The sequence below is a fragment of the Protomyctophum parallelum genome, assembly GCF_964188405.1.
Source record: "Protomyctophum parallelum genome assembly, chromosome: 11".
NCBI classification, from domain to species: Eukaryota; Metazoa; Chordata; class Actinopteri; order Myctophiformes; family Myctophidae; genus Protomyctophum; species Protomyctophum parallelum.
Window position 1 is genome coordinate 13,223,055 of NC_139707.1, and position 20,764 is coordinate 13,243,818.

The 20,764-nt window shown below is 42.9% G+C and overlaps 1 protein-coding gene across 1 annotated transcript; it reads right to left on the reverse strand.

The window, feature by feature from the left end:
• Positions 1 to 359: 359 nt before the first annotated feature.
• Positions 360 to 13,547, reverse strand: LOC310867213 (growth/differentiation factor 8-like). Its single transcript, XM_083777100.1, has 5 exons — positions 13,099 to 13,547; positions 9,378 to 9,756; positions 8,342 to 8,492; positions 5,857 to 6,079; positions 360 to 3,603 (listed from the first exon to the last, which is right to left on the reverse strand). Exons 1-5 carry the CDS (start codon positions 13,321 to 13,323, stop codon positions 3,223 to 3,225), a joined length of 1,359 nt encoding a protein of 452 aa, XP_083633226.1. The 5' UTR covers positions 13,324 to 13,547; the 3' UTR covers positions 360 to 3,222.
• Between the last annotated feature and the right edge of the window lie 7,217 nt (positions 13,548 to 20,764).

Consider the following 20,764-nt stretch of genomic DNA (forward strand, 5'->3'; position numbering starts at 1 on the left):
GGATAGGCATTAATAAGCTACTAGCTTCCGCCTATACCTTTTCGATCATGTCAAATGAGTTTAATACATGATTATTCTTGTAATGTTCCAATGGCATAAGATCGAAATAAACCATTCATTCATTCAAAGATAATCAATTTCAAGATCTAAAAAAATAGGTCAAAATGACCTCTCGGTCATGCGAGTGCTGAGGGCGTTCATGCACCACAAGGGGTGCACGCACCACAGTTTGGGAACCCCTGGGTAATAATAATAATAATAATAATAATAATAATAATAATAATACTAATAATAATAATAATAATAATAATAATAATAATAATAAATCAAACCCTCTAGTCAAATAAAGAGAACTTAAATAATCAAAAAACTTTATTTGACAGGTAAATAGTTGCTGTTGTACATGTGGTTTTCTTGCTAGATTGTGGTTCCATACACTTACAAACAGTGGTTCAGAAAAGGCAACTGCTAATGGAAAATAATATTAACATTAATAATAATGGCATTATACGTATACAATACAAATTAGCAAACATAATATCAAAAATCAGTTTTTACAACCTTTGTAGCAACCAATGCCTTCCTATATTGGTGTGCCATAGTGCAAACTGTTGTTTGTAAGACAGAGTTTTAGCGTGATTGCAAAATTCATACATCTCGATAATCATTAATTGTCTCTGTCTCTTAACACACACACACACACACACACACACACACACACACACACGCACACCTTTTGTGTGTGTAAGACTGCATTCATTGTGCCTTCGCGTTCAAGTCCTTCTCTGACCAGAAAAGTGGCTTTACAATCGGGAGAGTTCAAGTGTGGCGGCAATGGGATCCGTTGACAACGCGACACGTTGCCGTTACTGTGTCGCCAGTATGGAGTATGGATTAATGGAGTTAATCATTCATTATGGGGAGTGTGTATGAGCACCGGTTCAGACTTAAAAAGCCCTAACCACACCAGAGGGTTTGCCATGCAACTCCTTGCAACATGCAACTACTTATTATCATTATTCCCAATGGCAGTTTGCAAGGAGTTGCATTGGCGTGGTTTGTTTTGTTGCAAGAAGTTGCGAGTAGTTGCAAGAAGTTGCAGCTGTTAAGTGGTTTGGGCCTAACCTCAGGTGGATGGTGCTAAGATGAAAACCAGGTATACTTAATGAACTGATGGCTGTGGCCACATAAAAAACATAATTTTTGGAACTTTCTGTTCACTTTTTTGAAGAAGAAAACAACAAAACAACAAAACAAAAACAAAAGAAAAACGTCTTTCTCCTAGTATAATCATAATACAATCATGGCACTCTGTCTTTAAGTGTATCTGTGGGATTTCTAAATGTTAAACCAATTTAAAGTGATGTAAACAGCGTGTGACTGAATGAGAATAGCATATCTACAAGCTACAAGCTTGTAGATCTGCTAAAAGATATATTATCGTGAAAATGTGTCACAAATCTTTGAATATATATATAATTTCAGAGCGGACGTTTTTAACTCAAATCTTTGCTTCCTGGGGGGTCCCTGGGACAACATATTTTCAGATGGGGGTCGGCGGCCAAACACAGATGATTCTTGGGGTCCTTGACGTGAAAAAGGTTGAGCACCACTGACACAGAAACATATGGTATTTCTGAAAACGGAATCGGCCTCAGGTCTAAATGGGTTAATTAGCAGAAATAGCAGATCTACAAGCTTTATAGATCAGCTATTTCCGCTATTTTGTAATTTTTTTGGAAATAAATTCAATTTGTCACTGATTTCTTTAGTATATTTAAGTTATTTCTCACATCTGCCCTGTGCAATTTGTGATTATGAAGACTAAATATAAAATTAAAAAAAAGTTAAATTGATGCAAAAAACACAATTCAATTGTTATTCGCAAATATTTGGGTGACAATAATGAACCCATTCAGGGCGGGGAAACTACACTTCCCAGGATGCATTGCAAATTAACATCTTAATCATCAACAATGTGGGGCGACTGTGGCTCAGGAGGTAGAGCAGGTCGTCCAATGATCCATGGGTTGGCGGTTCAAATGTGTCCTTGGGCAACCCCAAATTCCTCCAATGTGCTGGATTTTACCTTGCATGGCTTCCGCCGCAATCGGTGTATGAATGTGTGTGTGAATGGGTGAATGTAATGCACTATGTAAAGCGCTATATAAATGCACCATTTACCATTTTATTTAACAATTTTGTAATCGCGACACAGCCCTATCACAGTCACTGCTTGAATAAATGGACACTGGAGGCAGACGATACCGTTTTGGGGGATAATATTATGTTCCTGTCGTTCATCTCTAGGGTCTAGAGTCCAACGTTTGGCCGTTTGTGACGTTGACCTCTCTATCCTTCTGTCCTCAACCCGGGCTGTCTCTGCATGACCACACTGTCGACCAGAGGAAAAGACAAATACAACTACAGAAAGACAACAAAAAAAATAAGATCTGATATGTGGTTCGTATAAAGCGCTGCTGCTTGTTGCTTGTTGCGACGGGGTTCGGCTACGTGTCTCTACTCCGTTTGGTTCTATTATTGCACCGCGATCTGCTGCAAAGCTGGACTGACTGATTTGGGGGGGGACCTACGTGTCAAAATGTTCTGGGTGTCCGGTCGGTCAGAAGAAGAAGAACCGGGACCCCCCCCCCTGGGCCGGTCCTGCAGCCTCTCCCTCCCCTCCCTAGGGTGACCAGCTCCAAACTGTTCATTTGAGGGACAGAAGTATCACTTGTGTGGGACAAGCTGGACGGGAAGGGATGGGACGGGGTTAGCAACTTAATACTTGAGTTGCTATTTAAATGACTTGACGTCATATTCAACCATAGGCCTAATATTGCCTATCATTTTGTTAAAAACCCCTCACATTTTGTTTTAAAATGCTAATTTTGGTCATGAGTGTTATGGCCGACTTGGTACTGTAGCCTAGGGGGATATTTCTCATGTTATTTTAACAGGCTTAAAAACACACCTTGAAGGAAGAGAGCTATACAACGGAAAGCCAACCACAAGGGGACTAAGTCTTAGGGCATTTGAACACTGATCATCCCTGCTAGCCACTCACAATGTGGGACAGCGGTTCTCATTTTGTGGGGACGCCTGAAAAGTCTTGGAAATGAGGGACTGTCCCACGCCCCAAGGGGGGACTTTCTTTCTGGTCACCCTAACCCCGTCCCCCTCCCCTCCCCCCCTCGGACCACCACCCCCGCCCACGGCTTCTCACGAGCATCCGCAGCGGTCCACCACCATGGACGGGATCTTCCCGTAGACGATCTCCTCCTTGTCGTTGAAGTAGAGCATGTTGATGGGCGACACCTTCTTGGGCGTGCAGCACGGGCCGGCCGTGCCGCGCGGCGTGGCCCTGTTGACCAGGTGCGTGTGCGGGTACTTCTCCAGGTGCAGGTATTCACACTCGCCGATGCAGTAGTTGGCCTTGTAACGCTTGGGCGCGATGATCCAGTCCCAGCCAAAGTCCTCGAAGTCCACCATCAGCGGGTAGCGGCAGCAGCGTGACTCCGGCGAGTTCTCCTCGCAGTCGAGGCCCGAGTCACGCCGGGAGCGTCGCGGGCTGTCCGAAATCTTCACCTCCAGGAAGGGTTGCTGCAATGCGTGAAGGGGGAGGGGAGCGCAAAGAGTGTGACGAAGAGTTTCAATGAATACAGGATAAACAAGTGGAATTGGAAGTAGGAGCATTTCTATTCATAACGAGCACCTTATCGATCAGGCTTATCGAGCCGGGTTCTTATCGAGCCCACTATCGAGCATTTTCTATTATTTTGTGGAAAGACGGGAGACAATATATTCTGAACAGAACCGGTATCTTTTACTAGAGCCTTCAAATACATCTAACAGACGGAAGGCAATTATTGACCTTCTTACTTTTGGGAAAATAATATTGAAGAAACTGTTAACTGGTTAATGTGTGTATCATCATTTTAAAAGTGTAATTGTGTTTCCCCGGGTAGCGCTGCAGGTACACTTTTTGACCTACATGTTTGTGCCAGCGTGGATGATTATAAATTGTATTTCTTGATCGCCTCTTATTTTGATTGTTTAAACATGACGTCATGGGCCACTATGCTCCATGGCAGGCTTGATAAGCCCAAAGGTAATTGATAACGGGTACTCAATAAGCTTGTTATCAGGTTTTTTCGGGTATCAGTTATCAAGCCTTATCCCTAATTGGAAGTGACAAGGCAAAGGAATGAGCAGACGTACAGAACTGAAACTCAAACACTATAAAACTGAAGCTGATGAATCGGTATTCTGTCCTGATTGGAGGAAATCGGGGACCCACCTGAAAGACCTCTCTGTTACTGAACTCTGTGGTAACGACTAACAAAAAAAGCCTTTGTTTTGACCCCAAAATATAACTTTAATAGCTCATGGAATAGATTCATAGTAGCAGTGTGTTTGTTAGTCCGTGTTGTACAGTCAGTCACACGGGAGCCTGCCAGGAATTTGGGGTAGGTGAACTTTTATGTAATCGGCCAATAAGACGTGGGATTATTGCTGGGGCTGTCTGGGCACGCGTCCAATCCAAGCGCAGGTGTGCGGCTCCCTGGAGTCTGAGTTCATTAGCGACTTTTCAGAGCTCTGTCAAATCCTTGCTGGCGGGTGGAAACCTAGCATAATGTCCAAAACAGTTCCTTGTTTTTAGTTGTAAAAAAACTTTAAAAAAACTAAGTAGCCAACCTAGAAGCTCACAACGCCTCAAAATGCCACGCCTTATGTGACACTCTTGAATGTGATGAAGTAGGACATTACTTTACGAGATTAAAAAAAAATCTAAACAAAAAGTAGAAATATGGAGATTCAAGGTTTCTGCCCGACAGCAATAACGTGTGAATTCCTTGTGGCTCCAAACAAACCCATGCAGGCCTGCATTAACGATGGAACGTACTGGCGCTTAAGCCCCCAGGGCCCGCAGCTTGCAGGGACCTGTGTGAGAGACTACTTCATTACAGCTGTCGCTTCCGTCGAAACCGCATTCATAGGTCAACTGTCCGATTTCAATGTAACGCAACACAGGAACTAGTGTTTTTTCATCGTCTAACACAGGGGTTTTCAACTAATTATGAACCAGGGACCACCACCCTGACTAAGAATCAACCTGGGGACCACTGTTGTGTTGGGTGGCAGGATGTGAGCGTGGTGTGGGGGGAAAAACCTTGAAATTAAATATTGACTGTTATATTAAGGGCTTAATTTAATTTGTTAATTTGAGGTGAATTATTTAACTGACATGCTAGTGGTCCAGAGCTCAAAAGATATTGAGAACCACTATTCCTATTCTATTCCTTTCACATGGTTGCCCTTATTCTGTTCTCTAAAGCCCAAACCACACCAAATGGTCAGGTTGGGATATAACGGTTATTAAAGGTAGACGACAACAAAGCAACTGAGCAGCCTTATAACTCATGGGAGCAGCCTTATGGGAACAGCCTTATGACTCTATGGGAGCAGCCTTATAACTCTATGGGAGAAGCCTTATGACTCTATGGGAGCAGCCTTATAACTCTATGGGAGCAGCCTTATAACTCTATAGGAGCAGCCTTATGACTCTATGGGAACAGCCTTATAACTCTATGGGAGCAGCCTTATAACTCTATGGGAGCAGCCTTATAACTCTATGGGAACAGCCTTATGACACTATGGGAGCAGCCATATAACTCTATGGGAGCAGCGGCGATAGTGCTGGCTGAACGCACGTACATTCACTGAGTGTGCTTTGTACTTTTACTCCACTACAATTATTTGAAATGTTTAGTTACTTGCAGTTAAGACGAATTACAGTCTAACAGCCGATCTACAAGCTCACAGTGGAGTCGAGCGGAGCGGAGTGGGACTCACCAGGCCCTCCTCTCCCGGCAGCGTGGAGGACACGGCCAGGTCGGTGCCGCGCGCGTCGAAGGCGTTGATCTCGATGCCGTGGTTGGTGTCGGGCTGCCGCAGCCAGCCACTCAGCACATGCTTGACGTCGATGCTCTGCCAGGAGCCCACGCCCGCCGCCACCTCCATCTTCAGGAAGCGGATCCGTACGCGTCTCCTGCCATCCGCCGTCACCGGCATGAGCCTGGGGGGGAGGGGGGGGAGACGCATGCCTGTCTCGATTATTACTAGGGGAGTCTAGGGCGGCATTCCTATTCGGGGTTTATGATCCGGGTCAAGAGCGGATGATATCGTTACGTCACGTTGTAGTAGTCATTGTTTTGTAGTCATCAGGCCGGAACCATCAATCTGGAATTTCCTTTCCCTCAAACCGATTTTTCCCAATAAAAGCTGCAGGCTACGAGAGCTTTTATTGTTATTCTTCCGGTTTGAGGGAAAGGAAGTTCCAGATTGAGGGTTCCGGCCTGATGACTGCAAAACAATTACTATACATGGCGTAACGATGTCATCCTGATGACTGCAAAACAATGACTACAACATGACGTAACGATATCATCCTGATGACTACAAAACAATGACTACAACATGATGTAACAATATCATCCTCTCCTGAACGGATCATGCGGCAATTTTGTAACACAGACAAGGCTTTCCTCCGAGGTGTAAATATAAGCCTGGTGACGTGAGGTTATTACTAGGGTGACCAGATCCAAACTGTCCATTTGAGGGACAGAAGTATCACTTGTTTGGGACAAGTGGAACTGGATGGGGTTAGCAACTCATTACTAAGTTGCTATTAAATGCATTGATGTCATATTTGACCGTAGGCCTAATATTATTGCCTATCATAGTCATCATCATGTTTGTTTTGTGAACGCCATTGACAATGAAGGGAAAATTCACGTCATGATGTGTCATTTACGTTATATTGTCTCTTTATTGTTAATGGCGTTTCATTTTTGTTTGTTGTACATCACCATTACATCACCTAATCAACATGAGTTTGACTTGAATATATTAGCGCCCCTCGATCAGGAGTGATTTTTTGTTTTAAAATGCTAATTTTGGTCATGGGTGGTATTGCAGACTTGGTACTGTAGCCAAGAATATATTTAAACAGGCTTAAAAACACATCTTGCAGTAAAAGAGACAATGATAGAGCTTTACAACAGAAAGCCAACTATTAGGGGGCTAACTATTACGGAACACTGATGCCTGCCAGTCACAATGTGGGACAATTTGTGGGACACCTTAAACGTCTTGGAAATGAGGGACTGTCCCACGCAAAGGGTCACCCTAATTATTATGTAGGTGATCAGTTAATCATTGATTGATTGATTGAATACTTAATTCAGACAGAAATGTAAACAGAGTGCAGTCAGACAGTGGCCTTGCTGTCTTGTTTCCATTCGGGTCCTATATATTCATAAACATGACACGACATGAAAATTAACAACAAAATTCAATATCATCACAAAAAGTAAAACACTGTATAGAGTGGAAGAAGAAAAAAGAAGGTGGTTGTAAAGAGGGGGGGGGGGTGGATCACCTGCCAAGTGATAAGTTCCTCCAAGGTGGAGTTTCGGGCCTGTTTTAAAGGAAGTCTGTGATCTGCATTTTTTTAAGGGAAGGGGTCAGGGCATTCCACGCTTTGTTGGCAGTGCTGTAGAAAGAGAATTGAGTCTTGACCAATATTTTTTTACAAGTGGGTGGTACCAGATCGCTTACTTTGTTTAGGTCAAATTAATCAGGTGGTACTGAGGGCATTGAGGGCAAAGATATGCAAGCAATATACAATTTTGAATGTCAATCCCATTTTCAATTGCTTAACTCTCTGCTACCCAAACCCAACCAAGGCTAGCAAAATGGGTTCGTAAGAGGTGGGTCATCGGCCACCTGCCAAAGAGTAGTCAAATTAGTTTGTTTTTGGGAGGTTTGAAGCTTATCTTAAAGTGACATTGGGATAGTTGGAGAACCAAGAGGTGGAAGCATGAAAGGAGGGCTGAATTAGCACTTCAGCAAGAGTCCTGAGAGGACTTTATAATTACAAAAGATGACATTCCAACTTCCAGTCCCAGGGCGGACACTCTAACCACAAGGCCACTGATCTCAGTCAACATAGCTCAGTTTTAAGTTACGTTTTCGCTTAGTTGGCCTGGGCCGTGGCTCAGCGGTCCAGGCACCTTGGCTGGTAATCCAGTCTGGCAGTGTGCTGCGGGTTCGACTCCCGATCCCGACGGCCTTTACTTGCTTGTCACTCCCCCATCTCTCTTTCCATTGCCTGTCAGTCTACTTACTGTCTATCCCTCCATACAAAATATAAAATAAAGGCAAAAGCCAAAAAAAACACACATAGAAAATAAAATAGTTTTTGTTAGTGGAAAATATAAAGGTAGTGGACAAACATTGTTCGCTATATAGTGTTTTAGTAGCGGTAGTCCCATACCTGGAGATCTGCAGCGAGACGGTGGTGTCCTGGTCAGAGGCTCGGAGGTGGACCCACAACTGGGCGCGGACCACCCGGCTCACCTGCAGCTTTTGCCTGAAGGAGAACAGGCAGCACTTTGGCACCTGGTCCACCTGCACCAGAGGGTCCGCTGCAGAGAGGACGAGAAGGTCACAGGTCAATGCTGCTGACCATCCCCACTGAGCATTTTTTGGTCTAATAGACGTCTAATATTCGTCTAAAGGGCTGTCTAAAAATGTGAGAAAAAACGGTTAAAATGAAAGTTTTTTAGACATCTATTCGTAGATTAGACGTTGATTAGCGGTTGTTCCAACGTCTATATATAGACGGTCTATATATAGACGTTTAAACAACCACAAATCAACGTCTAATCTAAGGATAGACATCTAAAAAACTTTAGACGCACATCTAATGGCTCAGTGGATCTGGTCCATGTAAATTTCCATACATGCCTCTTCTCGTCCTCTCTCTCTTATTCCTAAACGTAACCTCAGTAAAACTATGCCTAAACCTAACCTTATTCCAAAACCGTAACCTCAGTAAAACTATGCCTAAACCTAACCTTATTCCAAAACCGTAATCTCAGTAAAACTACGTCTAAACCTAACCTTATTCCTATACGTGACCTCAGTAAAACTATGTCTAAACCTAACCATAATCCTATACGTGATCTCAGTAAAACTACGCCTAAACCTAACCTTATTCCTATACGTGACCTCAGTAAAACTATGTCTAAACCTAACCATAATCCTATACGTGATCTCAGTAAAACTATGCCTAAACCTAACCTTATTCCTATACATGACCTCAGGAAAACTATGTCTAAACCTAACCTTATTCCAAAACCGTAACCTCAGTAAAACTATGCCTAAACCTAACCTTATTCAAAAACGTAATCTCAGTAAAACTATAACTAAAACCTAACCATATTTCGGTTTGGTAGCGGTCTGCGGGTGTGTTCCTAAAACAGCAGATCTAGAAGCATCGTGCATACTGTATACTCATTCTGACTTACGTTGGGTTGCCATCATCATGATGGTCTCTGCGAAGGCGTGTTCCTCGTCCTCCTCGTCCATGCCCGCCGCTGCGTCCTGCATCCTCTCTCCTGGTAGTCTGTCGTGGCGGTACTGCTGCTCTCCCGTCCTCTCTCCTACTCCTGCGCCCCCCGGTGGCACGCGGCGGTACTGCATGTCCCCTAGCACGTTGTACTGATCGAGCAGCCGCTGCAGCGGCGGCGCACGCGGCAGCAGCTGCTGCACCACGTCGCGGCTGATGTTGGGCGCCGCCCGCAGCCGCAGCTTGCTCAGGATCTGCGACTTGATGGCGTTCAGGCGCATGGTCTTGATGTGCTGCCGTGCGCTGGCACACGTGGAGCACTGCGGCTCGCCGCCGTCCTGTAAGTCAACGGAACAAGTGACCTCAATTACACCCCAAAAAAACCTGAACTTTGAACATTCAGTGGATTTTCTGTGGCCTGGAGTTTTCTCTGGGATTTGGAGGACTTTTGAGCTGAAAACAGGCAAAACAGTGAAAACAGTGACATCTGCTGGAAAATTTATTTACATATATGGGATTTGCAGGCTGTGACATCACAGAAATCAGAGCACTTGTTTGAGCCAGAAAACCCCAGACCACAGAAAATCTACTTCATGTTAAAACTTCAGGTTTTTTGGTGCAATTGAGCACAGAAAACCTATATATAAAAATAGAAAATACAACAGAAAGCCATGTAACCTATACCGCTAATCAACTTACAAATTACATATACATATACATAGAGGCAATATACATAGAGGCAATATTTCAAACTTTTTTTAAACCCATGTTTAAACCCATGTTCAATTAAATACATGTTTTAACGTTCTTTCACAGAGAAGCTGAGATTTGACAGTTTGTAGCGGTCGACAGTACTTGTGCGCTCTGCTTGCGCACTAGTAGGCCTACTTGTGTGCAACAAGCAAGTAGGCACTCGACAGAGTGCAGTTCTAGTTTCAATCTATGACCAACGGCAAACACAGCAGCAAGATTTGTGAACTTTTGCGACAAAAGAAGGTTAGCCGATGGAATACAACCACCCTAAGGACTACCATCTGTAGGCTACCAAGTAGACCACATGTAAACAGAGCTGCTACCTTTAACCTGAGCTTTGTATACTATTTAAATAGTATTGAGAGAATTTAAAAATAAATAAAAATCTGTATAAATTGTATAACGTGTATAACATGTAACGATGCAAGACATGTTTACAAAATGCTGTACTGTGTCAACTGTATATACTATTGTATTTTGACACTTGCTTTGGCAATGTAAACGTATGTTTTATCATGCCAATAAAGCTCCTTTGAAATTGCATGTTCTCCCCGTGTTCCTTGTACCCTCATGAAAAGAAAAAAAACATGCAGTAATCCTAGTCTCTAAACTGCCTCTTCCTGGGCCAGCTGGGGCGCCTGATGGAGTGGAAAGGAACTGGTGGTTGGGTGTTCCGACATGTTCAACCGGGGAAACTCTCCCCTTGTCAGGTGAAAAGAAGCGGCTTCTGAACAGGCTGATTCTAAAAATGCCTTCTAGTTTTGTATCTCCCCAGGTTGGCAGAGGGAGTGTACTAGTGCCCATTACATTAGACAATTGACACTGGATGAAAATAAATGTGTTGCAAAAAATGGTGGGATAAAAATATAGTAAAGAAAATAGTCATCTTTCAGATTGATTGATTGATTAAATAATCAGAACTGAATTGAAATGCCAAATATGAATTTAGAAACAAATAGTCACTGTGAGAGAATTTAACTAATAAAACATGTATTTAATTAAACATGGGTTTAAAAAAAGTAACTTTGAGTATTTGAAAAACTTTATATTCTATTTTGAAAATAGAATATAAAGGGACTTGTCTATGAAATGTGATGAATAAAAAATATATATATATATATATATATATATATATATATATATATGGTTAATGTGTTTTGTAAGTAGTGTAGACCTGAGGCCGATATGTTTCTATGTCAGTGGTGCTCAACTTTTTCCATGTCAAGGACCCCCAGATTTATCTGAATTTGGCTGCTGAAAATAATGTAGTTTCAGGGACCCCACCATGAAGCAAGTTAAAACGCTCTTTGTGAAAGAATATATATTCAAAGATTAGCGGGACATTTTAACGATTTTTCAATAGATAAAGTTTAGAATAATGGTTAAAACACCAAAAGGGGTTCCCGTCCTGAATCGGTTAAACTAGTAAGTAACGTTTTTCAAATAAATATAGTGGAGTAAAAGTACAAATATGTGCCTCTGGGATAGCCTGGCTCCAGCCCTGAATCGCTAGCCACACATTAAAAGAGTGTCAGGCTATGCTCAGAGATGCAGTGGAGTAGACGTAAAAGTATGGGAAATTGAAGATTATCCAGTATAAGTAAAAATCCCTCCGTAGGCCTACCAGTGTTGAGTAGGCTAATTGTATTAGAAAATGTGGTCATTCCTAAATTATTCGGTGCCATTTGTGTCCCCAGGTCAGAATGCAGCATATTTTGTGTAAAATCAGCAAAAACACTAATTACAAAAAGCGTATCTTATACTATTAAAGGTTTTCCACCATAGAAAACAAAACATGATACCCCAGAGTGAAATCAATATAAAATAATCCCTTTGATTTGAGTAGAGTTTGCTAACATGCCATGCCCCCCCATATCATGTTTGTTCAGCTTCATTGTACAAATCTCTTCAAATTCACACAAAATCAAAACTTTTGAATTTGTATTGAATTTGTATAGGCCTACTATTGTTCTAATGCTTCTCACCAAATGTTATAAATTGTAATAATGTATTTTTAATGCTTATACATCTTGAAATCAATGTTTGTCCCTGACTTTACTGTCCCTCCTGTTACGCTGATGCAAATCCACCTGTAAATGTCCCCTGACAAAATATTTCTCTAGCCAAATTACTTCAGAAAGTAGCGTTACAGTATAAATAATGGATATGGAAGAATTGGAATATGAAGCTGGACTATACATTTTACTACTTTTGTTACTGGAAATTAGGGTTAGTTAGTTAACCTGACCAAGTTACTTGGAAACTCAGAGAGTGTACAAATGGAACCTAATGGGTCCATTTGGTTCCATTTGTACACTCTCAGAGTTAAATGAACATAGATTTTTTTTTTCAAAATAAATGTGGGTCCCAGAGATAGAAACGGTGGTCTGTGCATGGCCATATTAATTAAACGCACGTCAAACTGCATGGGGGGGTCCTTTGAAATTAAAATGGTTGAAAATGACTGCTAGAGCCGTAAACATCTTCTCTTATAGGGGTCCCTGCCTGGCAGACTGTTATATGGAGGGTCCCTGCCTGGCAGACTGTTATATGGAGGAGTCCCTGCCTGGCAGACTGTCATATGGAGGGTCCCTGCCTGGCAGACTGTTATATGGAGGGTCCCTGCCTGGCAGACTGTTATATGGAGGAGTCCCTGCCTGGCAGTCTGTTATATGGAGGGTCCCTGACTGGCAGACTGTTATATGGAGGGTCCCTGCCTGGCAGACTGTTATATGGAGGGTCCCTGCCTGGCAGACTGTTATATGGAGGAGTCCCTGCCTGGCAAACTGTTATATGGAGGGTCCCTGCCTGGCAGACTGTTATATGGAGGGTCCCTGCCTGGCAGACTGTTATATGGAGGAGTCCCTCCCTGCCTGGCAGACTGTTATATGGAGGAGTCCCTGCCTGGCAGACTGCATGTCACTAACCTCTGCCTGCTGAGACTGCGTGCTGGTCGCTGATGATGATGATGATGAGATCTGCTGAGATGAAGCAGAAGAAGTCGACGATGATGATGAAGAAGAAGCAGCAGAAGATGGTGAAGATGTCTTGTGGTGGTTGTTGTCCTCCTCACAGAAGGCATGGTGGTGGTTGAGTGGTCCCAGAGCCAGCAGCACGCCGCTCACACACACCACAAGGCCGGCCACACGCATGGCTGGCTGGCTGAGCCTTGGACGTCCCAACTAAGCTCCGATATGAGGCTCCGATCGAGACCCTAAGAATATTCCTCCTCCTCCTGAGTCCTGTGCGCGTGTGTGTGTGTGTAAGTGTGTGTGTGTGTGTGTGTGTGTGTGTGCGTGCGTGCGCATGTGCACGTGTGGAAGTGTGTGTGTGTGTTGAGTTGTGTCCAGTGCAGTCCAGAGTCCACCGTGCACTAACAGACAGACAGCATGTGCTCTATTCGCAGCTCAACCTTTTTATACTCACAACTTTAAGACCGTTATGTGTCGTCTGGCTCTACGATTGGCTGGACTGCTCTGGCAACAGCCAATTAATTAACCCCGACACACACACACACACATGCACGCACGCAGTGTGGCGGAGCGAGCCCTGCTGAAGCATGACTGTCTGCCATAATCATCATGACAGTCATGGCGCAACTTGCATCCTGTTTTGGACACTTTGCAACGTTATAAACGTCTACATAAACGTTCAAATTTCAAATATAAAGTTAGGCGTAAATGGGGAGAACAGTGTGTAAAACAACTTAACAATTTAACCAACAGTTTACAGTAAGATTAAGTAAATATTATATACAGTATATGACAGTTGTTGGAATTTTCTTTTAAGTAAAAGTAGCAATATATAGCAATGTTTAATAGCCTTTTTTTATTAAGTTTTTAGTACCAAAACTATAGGCCTACCCATTATTATGAATGGCATAACAGATTCATTTTCAAACCATTTCTCAATTATTTCAACATTAAATTCTTTATTTAAATCATCAACCATGACTGTATAAATTGACATTGAAAAGGATGACTATAGGCTAAAATAACACAATTAGTTTTTGTTTTTGCATTTTCTTTGCAAGTATAAGCTTGTCGACACCGGGTTGGTGAACAGTGTCATGCTGAGAGACTGACTTTAGTTTGTCATGACACTTAATTGGCACATACATTGAACTTAAACAACATCCTGTGCATTCAAAGATATTTAGCACCATCTTCTGGTCAACCACGGCATTTACTGCTTCTCAAAGAACAGCTGCTAGCAGTGTTGGGGAGTATTAAGCTACATGTAGCTGAGCTACGTAGCTGAGCTACATTTTGCTGTAGCTTGTGGTATTTTAGCTACATTCATATTTGTGTACCTCGTCAAGTAGCTCAGCTACCTTTTGGGTCATTTTTTGTAGCTTAGCTACTGAAGTTACAAGCTACAATTTTGGGCAATAACATGAAAGAAATATATAAATTTTGACCATTGGTTGCTGTGTTAATTCTTGTACTAGAACCCCCTTTGAAAAATCAAGGACTGTTCCTTTTTCTGATTGCTTTGAGGGCATATCAGCACTTGACAGCTGCCTCTAATTGGCCTCTGATTGGCCCTGGTATCACAGGGTGGGAGGGGTCTCCCAGGGGGGAGCAGGGGTCTCCTAGAGGGGAGGAGGGGTCTCCCAGAGGGGAGCAGGGGGAGGGGGGGTCTCCCAGAGGGGAGCAGGGTGAGGAGGGGTCTCCCAGAGGGGAGCAGGGTGAGGAGGGGTCTCCCAGAGGGGAGCAGGGGGAGGAGGGGTCTCCCAGAGGGGAGCAGGGTGGGGGGTCTCCCAGAGGGGAGCAGGGTGAGGAGGGGTCTCCCAGAGGGGAGCAGGGTGAGGAGGGGTCTCCCAGAGGGGAGCAGGGTGGGAGGAGGGGTCTCCCAGAGGGGAGCAGGGGGAGGAGGGGTCTCCCAGAGGGGAGCAGGGTGGGGGGGTCTCCCAGAGGGGAGCAGGGTGAGGAGGGGTCTCCCAGAGGGGAGCAGGGGGAGGAGGGGTCTCCCAGAGGGGAGCAGGGTGAGGAGGGGTCTCCCAGAGGGGAGCAGGGGGAGGAGGGGTCTCCCAGAGGGGAGCAGGGTGAGGAGGGGTCTCCCAGAGGGGAGCAGGGGGAGGAGGGGTCTCCCAGAGGGGAGCAGGGGGAGGAGGGGTCTCCCAGAGGGGAGCAGGGGGAGGAGGGGTCTCCCAGAGGGGAGCAGGGGGAGGAGGGGTCTCCCAGAGGGGAGCAGGGTGGGGGGGTCTCCCAGAGGGGAGCAGGGTGAGGAGGGGTCTCCCAGAGGGGAGCAGGGTGAGGAGGGGTCTCCCAGAGGGGAGCAGGGTGAGGAGGGGTCTCCCAGAGGGGAGCAGGGGGAGGAGGGGTCTCCCAGAGGGGAGCAGGGGGAGGAGGGGTCTCCCAGAGGGGAGCAGGGTGAGGAGGGGTCTCCCAGAGGGGAGCAGGGTGAGGAGGGGTCTCCCAGAGGGGAGCAGGGGGAGGAGGGGTCTCCCAGAGGGGAGCAGGGGGAGGAGGGGTCTCCCCGAGGGGAGCAGGGTGGGAGGGGTCTCCCAGAGGGGAGGAGGGGTCTCCCAGAGGGGAGGGGTCTCCCAGAGGGGAGGAGGGGTCTCCCGCATGTACATTCTCAATTTAACGCTGAAAAATAAAAAGTAGCTGAGCTACTTTGAGCTACTTTTTCCATGTAGCTGTAGCTTTACAAGCTACATCTCTCCGGTGGTAGCTATGTAGCTTGATCAAGCTACTGCCATGGTGAGCTACTTGTAGCTTTACAAGCTACGCTTTCAAAGTAACTTGCCCAACACTGGCTGCTAGCAGGGTACACGCAGTGGTGTAGGCTACTAGTTAGTTAGACATGGGTTAAGGTTAGGTTTAGGTGTGCTGCCTCGTGGGAGGTTAGGTTTAGGGTGAGGGTTTGAGATAGGTTGTAGTTGTAGGACTAATGACTGGTCTAACGAATAACTAGTCTAAACCAAAAACTGTCTAAACTAAGTACTGCACTCCAACACTTGACAACAAAATAATCACCTGCACAAAATCTCTTGACATAAAGTATCTCATAACATGTCTACGGTGGATTTTTATGAAACAAACCCGCTGTGCTGTTTGAAAGAGGAACATTCAAGCTAGGTTTCCCTACTATACAGCTGCAATGTTGGTGTTAACATCGTTTAATACAAGCAGATCACCAAAAGCAATTTGGATGAATGGGATGTCAATGGAGGGTATTGCAAATTTGCAACTCTAGATTCATTTCATTATAAGAAAAAAATAGAGTTGCAAATTGCGGCTAAACTGTACCATGTGTGCTTGAATTCTTCTCACCAGATGGAACCCAGTCTGATCAATGGAAAACACTTTCATGTCAATTATGTGAATGGGATGAAAATACAGCTTCAAATACCTGATCAGTTAGCCGAAAGATAGCAGATCTACAAGGGACGACGCGTTGTGAGCTTGTAGATCTGCTATCTTTCGACAGCGTCAACATATATCGGGTACTTTTTCCTCTTCGTACAGTGATTGTTTTATCTAACTATTATTACTTTGACTTTAGCACTGACTTGTCCTTTAAATACAGTAAGTGCTACTTGTTGGGGTAGTTTTATTTGACCAGTGCACCTAACAAGAACTCAATCATGGCGGTCATAAAACAAGAAGGATCTGTGTAAACAAATCAAGATTACCTCTAATGGAGACATTGATGATCTTTAAATTCATAAGTGCTTCCCTTTGGGGTTATCTTGGTTCTGTGGTATCATCTACCATATTATCCTCTGTCACTATTATTACTTTGACTTTAGCACTGACTTGTCCTTTAAATACAGTAAGTGCTACTTGTTGGGGTAGTTTTATTTGACCAGTGCACCTAACAAGAACTCAATCATGATGGTTGGATACTCAATGTAACTATGATTGTTTTATGTCACTATTATTACTTTGACTTTAGCACTGACTTGTCCTTTAAATACAGTAAGTGCTACTTGTTGGGGTAGTTTTATTTGACCAGTGCACCTAACAAGAACTCAATCATGGCGGTCATAAAACAAGAAGGATCTGTGTAAACAAATCAAGATTACCTCTAATGGAGACATTGATGATCTTTAAATTCATAAGTGCTTCCCTTTGGGGTTATCTTGGTTCTGTGGTATCATCTCTTACATTTTGTCAATAATGTTACTGTGACATTTTGATGTTAAGAGACACATGTATCTTGTGGTAAAACAAACAAATGAAAGCACCAGTCAACTAATAACATGCAAATGGCTTGCATGTAATCTGGTGGTGAGCAATGTGTGAAGTACCATGAAACTACGACCCAGGACACCCCCTATATAAGGTTTTCTATTTCTGCCATTCATAGCATTCCTACAAGCTGGAGGAGGACACAAGGCATAGATCAGTAGGTAAGAGCCCATTATGGGGGAAACAGTGTTTTAACTTGTGTCACTATTATTACTTTAACTTTAGCACTGACTTGTCTTTTAAATTCAGTAAGTGCTACTTGTTGGGGTAGTTTTAATTGACTGGTGCACATACTCGATTGGTGGAAATAAACACTGATTAACTCATAGCATAGAAGAGTTGACTCATGCACACAAAAATAGCTCCACCTTGATGGAAGCAACAAACTCAGATGTGGTTGAAAGTTGGTGGGCGTAAGCAAACTCAGATTACCTCAAATGGAGGCATTGATGATGTTTAAATTCATAAGTGCATCTCTTTGGGGTTGTCTTGGTTCTGTATATTCATCTACCATATTATCCTCTGTCACTATTATTACTTTGACTTTAGCACTGACTTGTCCTTTAAATACAGTAAGTGCTACTTGTTGGGGTAGTTTTATTTGACCAGTGCACCTAACAAGAACTCAATCATGATGGTTGGAAACTCAATTTAACTATGGTTGTTTTATGTCACTATTATTACTTTGACTTTAGCACTGACTTGTCCTTTAAATACAGTAAGTGCTACTTGTTGGGGTAGTTTTATTTGACCAGTGCACCTAACAAGAACTCAATCATGGCGGTCATAAAACAAGAAGGATCTGTGTAAACAAATCAAGATTACCTCTAATGGAGACATTGATGATCTTTAAATTCATAAGTGCTTCCCTTTGGGGTTATCTTGGTTCTGTGGTATCATCTACCATATTATCCTCTGTCACTATTATTACTTTGACTTTAGCACTGACTTGTCCTTTAAATACAGTAAGTGCTACTTGTTGGGGTAGTTTTATTTGACCAGTGCACCTAACAAGAACTCAATCATGGCGGTCATAAAACAAGAAGGATCTGTGTAAACAAATCAAGATTACCTTTAATGGAGACATTGATGATCTTTAAATTCATAAGTGCTTCCCTTTGGGGTTATCTTGGTTCTGTGGTATCATCTCTTACATTTTGTCAATAATGTTACTGTGACATTTTGATGTTAAGAGACACATGTATCTTGTGGTAAAACAAACAAATGAAAGCACCAGTCAACTAATAACATGCAAATAGTTTGCATGTAATCTGGTGGTGAGCAATGTGTGAAGTACCATGAAACTACGACCCAGGACACCCCCTATATAAGGTTTTCTATTGCTGCCATTCATAGCATTCCTACAAGCTGGAGGAGGACACAAGGCATAGAGCAGTAGGTAAGAGCCCATTATGGGGGAAACAGTGTTTTAACTTGTGTCACTATTATTACTTTAACTTTAGCACTGACTTGTCTTTTAAATTCAGTAAGTGCTACTTGTTGGGGTAGTTTTAATTGACTGGTGCACATACTCGATTGGTGGAAATAAACACTGATTAACTCATAGCATAGAAGAGTTGACTCATGCACACAAAAATAGCTCCACCTTGATGGAAGCAACAAACTCAGATGTGGTTGAAAGTTGGTGGGCGTAAGCAAACTCAGATTACCTCAAATGGAGGCATTGATGATGTTTAAATTCATAAGTGCATCTCTTTGGGGTTGTCTTGGTTCTGTATATTCATCTACCATATTATCCTCTGTCACTATTATTACTTTGACTTTAGCACTGACTTGTCCTTTAAATACAGTAAGTGCTACTTGTTGGGGTAGTTTTATTTGACCAGTGCACCTAACAAGAACTCAATCATGATGGTTGGAAACTCAATTTAACTATGGTTGTTTTATGTCACTATTATTACTTTGACTTTAGCACTGACTTGTCCTTTAAATACAGTAAGTGCTACTTGTTGGGGTAGTTTTATTTGACCAGTGCACCTAACAAGAACTCAATCATGGCGGTCATAAAACAAGAAGGATCTGTGTAAACAAATCAAGATGACCTCTAATGGAGACATTGATGATCTTTAAATTCATAAGTGCTTCCCTTTGGGGTTATCTTGGTTCTGTGGTATCATCTACCATATTATCCTATGTCACTAATATTACTTTGACTTTAGCACTGACTTGTCCTTTAAATACAGTAAGTGCTACTTGTTGGGGTAGTTTTATTTGACCAGTGCATCTAACAAGAACTCAATCATGGCGGTCATAAAACAAGAAGGATCTGTGTAAACAAATCAAGATTACCTCTAATGGAGACATTGATGATCTTTAAATTCATAAGTGCTTCCCTTTGGGGTTATCTTGGTTCTGTGGTATCATCTACCATATTATCCTCTGTCACTATTATTACTTTGACTTTAGCACTGACTTGTCCTTTAAATACAGTAAGTGCTACTTGTTGGGGTAGTTTTATTTGACCAGTGCACCTAACAAGAACTCAATCATGGCGGTCATAAAACAAGAAGGATCTGTGTAAACAAATCAAGATTACCTCCAATGGAGACATTGATGATCTTTAAATTCATAAGTGCTTCCCTTTGGGGTTATCTTGGTTCTGTGGTATCATCTACCATATTATCCTCTGTCACTATTATTACTTTGACTTTAGCACTGACTTGTCCTTTAAATACAGTAAGTGCTACTTGTTGGGGTAGTTTTATTTGACCAGTGCACCTAACAAGAACTCAATCATGATGGTTGGATACTCAATGTAACTATGATTGTTTTATGTCACTATTATTACTTTGACTTTAGCACTGACTTGTCCTTTAAATACAGTAAGTGCTACTTGTTGGGGTAGTTTTATTTGACCAGTGCACCTAACAAGAACTCAATCATGGCGGTCATAAAACAAGAAGGATCTGTGTAAACAAATCAAGATTACCTCTAATGGAGACATTGATGATCTTTAAATTCATAAGTGCTTCCCTTTGGGGTTATCTTGGTTCTGTGGTATCATCTCTTACATTTTGTCAATAATGTTACTGTGACATTTTGATGTTAAGAGACACATGTATCTTGTGGTAAAACAAACAAATGAAAGCACCAGTCAACTAATAACATGCAAATGGCTTGCATGTAATCTGGTGGTGAGCAATGTGTGAAGTACCATGAAACTACGACCCAGGACACCCCCTATATAAGGTTTTCTATTTCTGCCATTCATAGCATTCCTACAAGCTGGAGGAGGACACAAGGCATAGATCAGTAGGTAAGAGCCCATTATGGGGGAAACAGTGTTTTAACTTGTGTCACTATTATTACTTTAACTTTAGCACTGACTTGTCTTTTAAATTCAGTAAGTGCTACTTGTTGGGGTAGTTTT

Bases quoted from the DNA above. Each gene is read 5' to 3' on its own strand.
- LOC310867213 (XM_083777100.1), bottom strand. From the start codon at position 13,323: ATGCGTGTGGCCGGCCTTGTGGTGTGTGTGAGCGGCGTGCTGCTGGCT. The intron at 9,757-13,098 runs GTTAGTGACATG...GTTGACTTACAG, and splicing joins CGCAGTCTCAGCAGGCAGAG to GACGGCGGCGAGCCGCAGTG. The intron at 8,493-9,377 runs GTAAGTCAGAAT...TCCTCTCTGCAG, and splicing joins CATGATGATGGCAACCCAAC to CGGACCCTCTGGTGCAGGTG.